General features: G+C 48.5%; 3 protein-coding genes across 3 annotated transcripts; 2 read left to right on the top strand and 1 right to left on the bottom strand.

The window, feature by feature from the left end:
- Window positions 1–2,646: 2,646 nt before the first annotated feature.
- Window positions 2,647–4,262, top strand: VFPPC_12685 (basic-leucine zipper transcription factor; the record flags this gene model as incomplete). The annotated part of the gene is made up of 4 exons (XM_018290462.1): window positions 2,647–2,812; window positions 2,896–3,189; window positions 3,303–4,027; window positions 4,101–4,262. The coding sequence occupies 4 exons, from the start codon at window positions 2,647–2,649 to the stop codon at window positions 4,260–4,262; spliced, it is 1,347 nt and encodes a 448-aa protein (XP_018148086.1).
- Window positions 4,263–5,915: 1,653 nt separating this feature from the next.
- On the bottom strand, window positions 5,916–7,634 carry VFPPC_00075 (Zn(2)Cys(6) transcription factor; the record flags this gene model as incomplete). Its single annotated transcript, XM_022428159.1, has 4 exons — window positions 5,916–6,371; window positions 6,435–6,840; window positions 6,915–7,355; window positions 7,450–7,634. 4 exons carry the CDS (start codon window positions 7,632–7,634, stop codon window positions 5,916–5,918), a joined length of 1,488 nt encoding a protein of 495 aa, XP_022284649.1.
- Window positions 7,635–9,295: 1,661 nt separating this feature from the next.
- Window positions 9,296–11,359, top strand: VFPPC_00073 (transposase; the record flags this gene model as incomplete). The annotated part of the gene is made up of 2 exons (XM_022428158.1): window positions 9,296–10,263; window positions 10,312–11,359. 2 exons carry the CDS (start codon window positions 9,296–9,298, stop codon window positions 11,357–11,359), a joined length of 2,016 nt encoding a protein of 671 aa, XP_022284648.1.
- Between the last annotated feature and the right edge of the window lie 1,315 nt (window positions 11,360–12,674).

The raw sequence follows: 12,674 nt of genomic DNA, 5'->3' as shown, positions 1-12,674 counted from the left end.
TCATCCAGCCTTATTGGCCGAATGTATACAATCACTGGATCCTTCTGATAGTACTCCGCACGCCGTCTTGTTTTGTTTAGAATGCTTTCCTCGTCGGGGGTGCGGAATTGCTTCATTGTTGAAGAACCCCAATTTCGGCAAGCTTCACAAGCTTCTACTTCGCTACCACTCTCCCGTCAGTGGTCAGTGCTGCGGTGTTGGCGTCTACGTCCGTACTGGATCTAACGGAATCCTGGTAAGATCGCTGTCATTCTCATGGAACCTGGTTGTCATACAATTGCGCTTCACTATCCTTCCCTTTCTCTAGGATGCAGTGCTTGTGTCTACGAATCCGTAAGTCTCAACTGCCATGCCTTTGATATCTCCAACAAAGGTCACATGGGGTTTCCGATGGCTTGGCACCAATGTTGCATCTACACGTTCGTGAAATGTCACAGCTCCCTGACCCGCCCGGGCAACACGACATGCCGTCCACCCGCTCGGCCGTAATTTATGTCCAGAAGCAGCCGCTAGTAGTTTCCGTGGTTTAAAATAACTGAAGTTCTGCGAAACCCGTTGTTGTAGAGGACAGCACGGCCTGGTCCGACAATCAAACGCCCATGGTGTCGACACCCTTGGGCGTTTGCAAGGGCCTCGTATGAGGTGCTGGCCCCTACGTACAGCACGTTGGTGCAGGGACTTATGTGCTAAACCCCAGTTACAGTTGCCCAAAAGACTCTAGCACGAGGATGACCTGCTCGGTCACTCACCATGGTTGCCTTCAGTGGTGGAAAAAACACTGGAAAAAGAAAGGAGGAGGCCGCTTACCCGGTGGATGCTGCTTATCGAAGATTAGCTAGTCAGAAATACACCTGCCGAAGTTGGAAGCCGAAGCAGGCATTCTGCCGACCAACAGCAGGGAATCATCAACGTGGCTTGGAACGCGGCTCAGTGAACAGGGTGTGTCGTTACATGGGGTTTTGCCCCCAAAACAAATCAGTTCATATCGAGGTATAGCACACGGAATTATTTCGAGGACGAAGGACGAATGGCGTTGAGTTAGAACCCTTCTCGGTTCTTCCTCTAGTCATGCCAGTGTCGTTTATTCTCAGGTGTTGCTACGCTTGTCCCTGTCAAATCCACGTTCGGTGAAGTTCAGCCGAATTCCTGCTCACGGAGACTGGGGACGCTGCGAAAGCCGTTTCAGATTAGACCCCACCGGGAAGGGGCGGGACAAGAGATCACAGAGATCCCCTAATCCGATTGATGCCGTGGAGAGATCGGACCGACGTGGGGAGCATGGAGTCGCCAAACAGCGGTTGTTCAAGTATCTATCTCGTATCCCAGTTGGCTATCGCAATCCCCTGGTGCTGGGAACGTCTGTAACTGGATGATGTATTAAAAAACGTGTCTTTAGCGCTAATCCGGGGGTTGCGGATCATTTGGTCCTACATGTCTGGTATTAAACTAGTTAAGTGCGATAACAAGATATATACCAATTTGTCATAGCCTAAGACGATCATGATGCTGAACACGCGCCTCACTCTGGCTCATCCTTTCTTCGTGCACATTGAGATTAACATGAGAAAAAAAATTAAAACAACATAATGTAAAATGTACAAGGAAAGAGGAAGAGAGACGTGTGTCGTAGTGGCATCAGAGTGCCGTTAATGGTAGGCCCCGGTCTTCTCAGAACTATCAGGGTTGTCAACACTCAAGGTACCCATCTCGTGATAACTCCGCCGGTCTGGTCGGAATTCTCGCCGTATCTCCCTTAGCTGTCCGCAGCAAGTCGTCAACCATGTTTCTAAGCGAGCCCTGTTGAGTCCTCCTGCGTCAACCAACAAGCTGATGACGAATTGGGTCCCCTGCAACTCTTCGTGCTTACTCGAATTGCCCCCGGGTTTGGAATATTGCCTCTTAGTAAGACTTTGCAGGCCCCACTGCCAGTTATACCCCAGGACTCTGTCCGAATGGTTACTTCTGTTAGCATTGCCTCGTCCTATACTCCGCGGGACCATGGAATCTTGGAATATTAAGCATAGCAATCTAACATCGAGCCTGGAGACCCAGGAGTCCAGGGCCCAACGAACAACGCCCCATCTGCCTTGTGATTTTGGTTGCCGCCGGTCATGTCAGCAGTTGTCGTGGTTCCGTGTGGCTCTGGACTTGGAGCTGTCGGCCGATGCTAAGTTGGAGCTAGGCCGTAATTGAGTCTAATGTTGGTTCTCATGCCTGTTGTACTAGATCCCCAGGTGTCGGCCGCATTTACTCGAATGTGCTCAAGTTTGCCGAAAGCCAGCATCATCCTTCGCCAACCTTTACTTCATCGAGTAAGTGGTTCGAAAGTTCACCCCTAGATCATCCACACGTGCTACACACCGTCAATTGATTTCTTCTGACATGCATACAGGCTGGCTCGGCCCTGGGCAGTTGGTGCTGCCTCCAAGTTGATGGTATTTGGTTCGTGTATACCCAACCGCATAAGCATTAAATATGATCGTTTCCGTGCGACGCTTGTCCTCTTGGCTGCTTTGCTTCATTGATCGGTGGTCGTTTCGTTTCCTCTTGGCTCTGTAAGTTTTTCAGCCGTTTTGGCATGATATTCCTACCTGCAAAGTTAAAAGCTCGTTGATCATATCGAAACACACATTTACTTGAAGCATCATGACACCAACGTCACTGCATACTTCAACTACCAGCATTCTCGCTGATGTTCCACCGTACTCGTTACCTGATGTAAGCGAGGTATCTCAGAGCGATGACTGGACTGAAGTCACAGACCGCAAAGCCAAAAAGCGTATTCAGAACAGAGTGGCACAAAGAACATACCGTACGTCTCCTCGCATTGTGTAATGACAGTCAACATGAGCCCAGCTCTTGTGATGTTTTGTTTGCTAACCGACTTGATGTCAGGCCAACGCATGAAGGCCAGACTTGCGGAGCTTCAAGCCAAGGTCCATCAGAACGAGTCCCAGAACCAGAACCAAAACCAAAACCAGAGCCAGGGAGTTGGAAATGGAACTCAGACGACGACATCAGTCAATGAAGAAAACGATGCGGCCGATCCCAACAATCATCGGGAGACACTGAAAAGTCCCGTATCGCAACCTAAACTAGTTCATGAATCTGTGGCCAGTACTGCAGAAGCCCTATATTCTCACAGCCTATCAGACGGCTTGTCAAATTTGAATGGCAATGGTATGATGGGTACGTTACATTGCTCCCTCTTGACATTTGTAGAGGATTTCTAGTTTTTCACTCCGAAAACTTCTGACAATTGGCTCTCATGGTGCCTCTTTCTAACATCCTGATACCAATAGGTACGCACCTGATGGCCTCTGCCTCGCAGAGCTGCCGAACTTATCCATTCACCCCCCATGGTAGCGACAACTTGGACAGCTTGGATATGTCCATGTCGTCACAGTCAGAGTCTCGTAAATCCACGGACTCCTTTGCGCAACTGATGAGACAAATGTCGTTTCCCATGGGGGCGCCTGACCTTTCTGGTCAAACAAACTCGCGTGAAAATTCGCATTGTGACTCGTCGTCGGTACCAATGCAATCTGCTGCGGATTGCCCATCTCCTGATTACTCGGCCAACGGTGGATGGTTAGATGACCGAATTGAATGTGTTATGGAGTGTGCAGCGGCGTTGGGATTTCCGAATTTCGACGCCTTAGTGACCACCTACTATAACGAAGCGTTCCGAGAGTCATCATATCTCTCGAATGAGCAACGATTAAGCCGTAATCGAAGGCTGCCTGGCGTAGTCACCGATCTTGTCTCCGCAGCAAAGCAGTGGACTGCATGGGAGCGCCGCAACTTCTATGAAGAGATTCTGAAGTCCGCAGAGGATATGCTGATATCGGAGAGCAATGATTCCAAAAGTAGGATAAATGCATTTGTTGCTCCGATTGTGAAGGTTCACGGTGCGCCAGCACCAAGTACCACCGCCACCTTGAATATAGGTGACGTGGTTGGTGTTGAGAATCCCATGTCAGTGAGACAGGCAGTAGCGTTATTTAAATCGACCGTTCCGGATCAGGTATGTCTGCACATGTCGTATAAGAGCCTCGTTGGCTGGTGGTTTCGAAAGTATCGCTGACCGAGTTACTTAGTTGCCAAATTTGTGGGCTCTGATGATGGCCTTGGCTGCCTCCTTTAAATCAACGTGGCAACATGACCATTCTGGCACAGCTCTTGCTGCAGTCATTATGCTTCAATTTGGTGGCCGTATAGACAACGAGATGCTCCTTGATATGATTTGCTCCTGTCTGTAATAGCCGTTCTTCCAGTTGCAGGATATCATCTAGTCATCCAACCGGGAAGTAAGGTCAAAGACTGGATGCTTAACAGGCACAAGCGCAATCTTAGCAGGAGTGTAAGCTGTTCCTGCTGGCTGGGGTACGCCTCAAGTTTTCAATTTCTCGCGGCTGGAGAGTTCACCATCCATGGCATGATATAATCTTTTGGTTGACCACGACAGGAATGCCATGTTTGTGTATTTTATACGCAACATGGCAGACGTCAAGTTGTATGGCTGGCAAGTACCATGTACTTTGCTAGACTAGAAACTGGCAAAATTAGAGACAAAGAAGCGAGTATCAATTCAACCAACTCATTTTCATGTTGTTCCACTCGAGACCATCGGTAGCAATCGGCTTCTGCTATGTTTCGTTTCTTGAATGTAGGCTTCTGTTGTTCACTTGTTGGTGCCCGCATTATTGGATATCCTCCACACGTGAGCCGGATAAATCGATTCGCAGACGGGAATTTTGTTTGACGTAAATACATTTCCGACTGGAAAGATGCTTTTTAAGTGCTAATTCTCGTGATTCTGGTCCGTCCTTTGTGCATATACGCCTGGAGAGCGACATGTAGGCACATACCCTCGCAGGTTAAAACCACGCTTGAGGTTGCATCTTCGTGACTCGGTGCACCAGACCAATTACGTGAGGTTTCCTTCTCTCGTCCCCAGCCAGATTATCTCCGAGTGGCTTGGCGTAATGCCCTGGTAGGATGTAAACGGCCGAATAGCCCCTGGCTTATAAGGCGGCGGAGGTTCACCGGTATGCCCGGCCAAAGACCGCGTACCCGTAGACTTCGGGACAGGTATCCGGCCACACACAAATACATTGGCTTTTATCCTCTTTCGGCTACCTTTGCTGAATATACGGCTGAGTTCACGGGTTACGGGGCCGAGCCGTCCCAAACGCCACTTATATTGCCCTCTCATACAAAGCCACAGCGGAGATAACCTTCGCGCCATCTGGGATCGAACCAAATCTACAACATAATCTATCAAGCTGCTTACTGGGACCATTGAAGGAGGGGCAACACATGCAAGCCGAAAGCTTGGTAGAGATTATCGTGATGCCATCGTGCCGGATCATGTTCCCGAGGAATCTTAACATTACTACAGACCAGATCGGCCCGCTCACCCATAGTATACACTAAAGTTGCCAAGAGCAATGGACCATACATTACCGTACTACACTCTCTAGGAAACTCAGCCGGATTCTTGAATGCATCTAGAGCCAAAGTAGGTTCGTTCACCGCACCTATAGCGATTATGGCATACTCCGAGGACGGGCGACGACTTTGGTCGCACGTGTGCGGCTGAAGTGATAAGCGTCGCAATTAGATAATGCATATATTATATGAGTGAGAATTGTGGGAGATTCAACATGGCCTTATGGCATACTATTCATCTCATTTCATTGTGCCACGGGGGCGTGGCAACCACAGATTGGACTACGGGGCCACGGAAATCAAGCGTTCTATTCATTGATATGCTTTCTTTCAAACAATCTTGGACTCGACCACATACGATCTCTTCATGGTTATGGGTACCAAGCTTACATTCTCAGTGACACGCCCATTTACCGGGAAAGTCATGCCCGCAAGAGATGTGGACATTCAGGCTCAGACTCTCACCCTGGAAGGCTAAAGTCGTCACCGAGTAGCACATCCAGGTTGCTCAAACCAGAAGAGACCATGGAGGTAAAATTTCCCCAGCCAGAGTAATCGGATATTGGAAAGTCATGTACTGTTGCGTCTGGTCCGCCAACAGTACCAGATGCGGCCAGGTCCGAGTACATAGCGGCACTCCCATGTTCATCTACGCCTACAGAGGCATCTCCGTTATCTGAACCGGAAGAAATTTGATTATTGCGCCCCGTTTGGTGCAATACTTCTACACGAAGTTCTTCCAGTACAAGCCAATACCGCTCTGATAATGACCCCTTTTCTGCAATGGCTGAGATGTGGCGTTGGCACCTCTCTGCGGCCTCAAATTGGTCGGCATACTCTTCCGGCGGGCAGTCTCGGTGTTGAATTGCGTAAATATACAATATGATGCTGGCGTTGAACGCGAAATATGACGTTATCTGTTAGCTGGTCAGCTGTAGTCCTCATGTCCGTTAGTCAGTATAACGCAAGGCATCAGATACCCAAAGTGAGCGGAAGAGTTGATTTTGCTGCGCCATGTCTTCAATAGTATTAACTGTCTTTGTGGCTGCATCTATACACTTTTCTACGCTGTCCTTGACGTGCTGGTTGTTTTTGACAGAGCTGTCGTTTTGCCGCAGGAGTCCAGCGAAATTGCTCAAAACAAATGACCGATGAGTCAGGATAATTGCGTGCCAATATGTCAAATTGAGCACGTTTCTCTGCCGCTGAAAGATGGACACTAACAGTGAGGCACTGAAAAGGTCGACGTCGAGGAATCGCGAAAACTCGGCACGCCAGTCACCAAGATCACTTGAAATACTTTTCATAGCAGCCAGTCGTTGCTCAGCGGAAACCGGCTTAACCGAATACAGATCCCGTAGTATGTGGCTTATGATACGAGCGATTCTGCACAGTTAGCTGAGTACAAAGTCGAAAATGTCTGCTTTTTTTTTTTATTTTGAAGCTTTTGGGAACCTCACTTCATGTGTCCCAATGGTGCCAGCATTGTAGATGGACCTTTACTAACAGCAACAGGCGTGATCATTAAGTCATTCGTCAAATAAGCGTCGTCGACACATGCAGGAAGCTCTGCGTCAATATCATCGTCATGGAATGACCTAGGTCTACCCAAAGCAGCGCTCAGGTATGCGTCCAATGTGTAGGCACACCAGAAAGTCCGTCGGCGGCACTCAACTTCAATTCGGCCCAAGCCTCGCGACAGATCCTGCTGGTATCTATTCCTGTTGAGGCCAATAGCTAGTGCGAGATGTGACACGGTGCCAAACAAACTCCAGCAGTGATTAATGCGAGATTGGGTTAGTAGATAGCAGCACTGAGCCAGACGTGCCTGAACGCTGGTCAGACGTATCGAACCCTTTTCCTTCCGCAGTTGATGCTCAGCCGCGAGGAAATATTGAGCACTTTGCGTCGGCGACGATATGGTTAGCCCTCCGAGATTTTGCATTTCTTTTGTTCGTGCTTACTTCGCAGCTAGAGGTAGAATTTCATACATACCTCAAGTCTAGTGGGCCAGGTCGGTCATTATCAGGCATATAGACACTTCCTATTGAAAAGACCATGAACAACACAGCGATCTTTGCTGGGGCGTTCTGTATATCATGCATGATGCCAAGCGTAGCGTAAAACTCGTCAAACCACGCCTGAACACTTGGTCTGTGGAGGAACCGATATGTAGGCATAGCAAAGTCAAAATAACGATCTACTAATCGCTGAGCTTCGTTCATAGGCAGCACCATACAAAACGAAGGGTCAAATTCGGATAGGTTCAGTGGAGCGTCCCCAAATGTGAAAATACTGCATGGTTGCGAGAATACAATAGCTTGATGCAGGCGCTTTTGGATCCTGAGAAGAAAAGAAACCCCAGATGCAGGTCCAATATAATGACCTTGCAAATCTGTTTGAGAAGGTTCTGGCGAGCCTGTAGCAGGCTCGGGTATCGTTTCATATCCGAGCCCTACGGGATCATATCGCGTCTCTGGGGATTGTTGCGCGCTTGAGACTATAGCTGTGTTGCTCTCATCCACGTTTTGCTGTGATACTCGCGGTATCAAAGACACCCGTCCTCGAGTATACGTCGCCTCATACGTGCAACAAACCTTGGTCCGAATGCAAAACTCACATGGTTGCACACCGTTGCATTTGATCTTTCTCCTGGACACAAGAACCCTCGTCAGTAGGGATGGGCCAAATACCAGACTCTTTTGCCACTTAGCTGGGTGAAACATTCGTATACCTTTTGCATCGATCACACGCTCTGGTAACCCTCACTCGGGCTTTGACCCTTTTCCGACCCATTCGCTGTTTGGGAGCAGCCGGTGACGGCAAAGGCAATGCGGGTTCCGTCCCTATCAGTGTCATGTCTGAGCCAAACATGGCTTGCTGGAGATTGATTACACAGCTTTTTTAACACGCAGCAGCGGAAAAAAAGAAAACCAAAGGAAAGCTTTGGCAAGCGGCAACTGAATCCGTGACATATGCGCGGACGTGGTTATCCGCACACTTCACCCTATTTATCCGTCTCAACACACGCTAAGGAGCATCATTATCCGGAAAAGTCCATCAATACAATGGCGAGATCGGAGACTGCAGATCATGCCTAGCCTACACTTCGCCCAGGCTCTGTTGGAATATTCTTTCTTAGCTACTACTGATCTACAGATTTAGTGGCTTGCATCACAATTGATGGTGACACATCTACTGATCTTAATTTTCGCCTTTTCAGCTTCTGAGGAAATATAATTTTCAAGATTTCGCCCCAAAATGGCTACTTCAATGTCAACACGACTTGCCGGCAAAACAATTCTCATTACCGGTGCTTCATCTGGCATTGGTCGCTCCACTGCTTATGAGTTTGCACGCACATGTCCTTCAAATCTGAAACTTGTTCTGGCTGCCCGTCGCCTCAATCAACTGGAGTCTATTGCCACGGACATTGTCAAGCAAGTTGGGAACGGTGTGTCCGTCTTCCCAGTAGAACTTGATGTCAGCAATCCGGACGACCTCAGGTCAGTGCTGGATAAATTGCCCCCAGACTTTCGACAAATCGATATTTTGGTAAACAACGCGTGAGTGCATCCAACGTCCCGTGAAACCTACGACCAGCTGGGAGGCTAACAGGTCAATCGTCAAAGTGGGTTGGTCTAGTGATGTTGTACTTTTCGTACAACACTGTTGTACGTACGTACGTACAAGAAGAAAAAGTACGTACGTGTACTGCGTACGTACGATATTCCAAATAGGGGAATTTGTGGGTCATATCGTACAAATACGGGGCTGTACAAAAGCTCTGATGGCTCAACGCACTCCTGATTTTGTACCAATTGAAGGTATCGCTAAAAAGATGGCGCCCACCAAAGCTAACGCTGCCTTTGTTTGGCGACAGTTTATTGACCTCGGCCGCTCTAACCCTAAGAAAAGCAAGCGATACAGATGCCGTCACTGCCAGAAGGACTTTGCAGCCACTTCTATTGGGCGGCCTAAAGAGCATCTCGCTGCGTGTGAGAAATGGCAAGGCAAGCAGCAACAAGAGCGTCAGGCTCAAGATGAAGCTGGACATCCTCCCCCATATTCTGAAGCTATACAAAAGAAGATAACCGAGGTCGGAGTTCAGCATATCTCGCAAGACGAGAGTAACAGTTTCGCCTATGATGCCGCCGCCGCCGTAATCGCTGGCGGCCGCCCCTTCAGCCTGTTCGAGAGCCGGCGTTGGCATTATTTCTTCACTCGCATTAAGCCTGGCTGGAAGCCTCCTAGCCGCGCTGCTATCACGAGAATTCTCCCCGACTTGTATCAGGAACTCCTTGACGAGGTTTTCCAACGCATTACTAGCTCAGAATGGTTCAATATAATATTTGACGCTTCCTATAATGTTTCCGGCCACAGAATCGTTAATATCTCGGTACAAATACCAGACGGCCCAGCTTTCTACTGGAAAACTTTTGATACGGGAGACGAACAGCACACAGCAGAGAACTGGGTGAAGTTGATATGGAGAGAAATGCAGAAACTGTGCGGCGGTGATCTCTCCAGAATCAACTCTATCTGTACGGATACCGAAAATACGATGCGCTCGGTACACGATTTACTAGGGAGATTCCCAGAACTCTCACATGTCAACTTCTCTCTGTGCGATTCTCACGGCCTTCAGCTCTTAATTAAAGATATCCTTCTCCTTCCATTCTTTGAGGATCTCTTTGATAACGTCACCACACTTCTCACGTTTTTCTCACGGTCTAAATTACAATTGCAAAGATTGAGAACGTGCCAGCGCACAAGGTGGAACGGAATAACTCGCGCGCTGATCAGAAGGTAACTCGCCAGCTGTCTGTCGGCTACATCCCCATACTAACCAAATAGTGTAATTACACGCTGGGGTTCTCAGTACAATTCATTTTTCTCCCTCCTCCGTTCTCGAGACCCTGCCAGAGACTGGTCTATTCGAAAAGATGTACGAGGCGAGCTGCGATCCCAAGGGTGCCCCGTTCTCCTGCCCGAAGCGGTTCGGATCATCAAAGACAACAGCTTCTGGCTAAAACTTGAGACTGCGATCGCTGTGCTAAAGCCTGTGAACGACTTTCAACACGCTTCCGAGGCTGATGAGTCGGGAATCGCGTACGTTGTAAATCGCTGGCTGCAAATCAAAAGCAAGTGGGCCGAGATGAGGGAGGCTGATCAGTTTCCTGATGTTCCGTGGGATGATATTGACGCTATATTCAAAGCACGGCTTGATAAGCAAACGTACAATATACATTGGGTCGCTGATGCCCTCCGGCCTGACACAACAGGTCCGAATTCGAAACTGCCACCTAGCGTCTTTGCGCGCGTACAAGAGTATTTGCGGAAACATCTGAAAAACAACGACGAGTATCACCGTGCTCTCTCCGAATTCACACACTTCCGAATGCGTACGGGCGGCCCAGACGGCTTATTTAATAAGCACAGCGCCGTATACGACGATGGCTTTAAGCCAGCAATGGCATGGCAGTGCCTCCTCAACCAGGGCTCGATTCTGGCTAGAGTAGCTGTGAAGGTGATGAACACACTTGTGAACTCCGTACCCTCAGAACGAAGCTTCTCTGCTATTAGTTTTATACATACAAAAGCTCGGAATCGCCTTACGCCAGTGCACGCTGACATGCAGGCCTTCATTTTTATGAACGACCGCGTGTTAGATCGTCTCAAGGACGAGAAGTATGCCCACAAAAAGCGCTGGGCGGATCTTGAGGAGAAGGACTGGCTAGAACTCGAAGATTCATATCTCGAGTTATTTGTGAATGCGCAGGGCAAGAAGGTCTGGATGGACGGCGCGATGGCCTCAACCAATGAGGATTTTGAGTGGGAGGGTGTATTACAGTCGACGGGTGATATATTGGGTGTTGGCACTGAGGTGGAATCTGAGGTTTGAGGCTCAAAAATGGTGCAAGGGCAGGGCTCACTATTGCCCAAAAAGGAAGGGGAAATTTGTATGTATGTACTGTATTGTACAACCCCATTGTACGTACGGTACTAGGGCTAAAATACAGTACTGTACGTACACGTACTGTACAAGGCCACATCACTAGGTTGGTCAAAGGTGTAGCCAAAGCACCAGAAATTACAAAACAGGACATAGACATCATGTTTGCAACCAACGTAATGGGTCTGATCAACATGACGCAGGCTATACTGCCGGTGATGCTCCAGCGAAACGATGGTAAGGGTGCCGGCGATATCATCAACATTGGCTCCATTGCTGGGCGAGAACCGTACATCGGCGGTGGAATTTACTGCGCTACCAAGGCTGCCGTTCGATCATTTACGGAAAGTTTGCGCAAAGAACTTATTGACAAGAGAATTCGTGTCATCAGTATTGATCCTGGACAGGTTGAAACCGAGTTTTCACTGGTGAGATTCTCCGGCGACAAGGCTAAGGCCGATGCTGTATACGCGTAAGTAGCCCTGATACACAAACGCTCTTTTTACTCTACTTCATTATTAACACTACTCTAGAGGCTGTGAGCCCCTAGCGGCAGATGATGTCGCGGAAGCGATCGTGTTTGCAGCTGGGAGGAGAGAAAACGTGGTCATTGCCGACACACTTATTTTCCCCAACCACCAAGCTGCTGCTACAATCATGCATCGGAAATCTGGGTAGGAATGTTGTCACTGAGAAGTGGTTACAAGATCTGCCAACTTTGCCATGCTCTTGCATAGTTTAGGTGTAGTGTAGAAAACCTCCTAGAAAGCAAAAGTTGCGACGCTATTGTCCGAGATGGGTATCGTTTAAACGTTATTGCAGGCCAGTAAGGTTACAGGAATGGCTCCTAGTGACTTTAATTATTGACAAACAGTGTTCTCATGCACTACATGTCCATAATTAAACTGTGTGTTTGACCTGAGCAATGAAAGTTACGGACTCCCTTTTCCGTCGGAAATCTTTCGGCACCCCGGGACTCTTTCGCACGATATCCGAAGTATTTATCTTCCTCGGAGTCTACTATTAGCTGGGACTGGGCTGCAGAGTTCAGTATGACTTAAAACATCGCTACTATGCCTGCAGACATGCTGATGTCTATTGAGTGAATCAGCCGAACTCGTTTTTATCCGCTTCCATCCCTCAGCTATGCATTTACCCAAGCCTCCCCCACGGGGTGTTTGGGCACCGGCAATTACGTTCTTCGATCATGAGACGGACACTCTAGATATAGAATGTCAAACCAAATATTTTGAGTACTTGTCTA

This window comes from Pochonia chlamydosporia, chromosome 1 (assembly GCF_001653235.2).
Source record: "Pochonia chlamydosporia 170 chromosome 1, whole genome shotgun sequence".
Lineage (NCBI taxonomy): Eukaryota > Fungi > Ascomycota > Sordariomycetes > Hypocreales > Clavicipitaceae > Pochonia > Pochonia chlamydosporia.
This window is presented reverse-complemented; position numbering and strand designations above follow the sequence as displayed.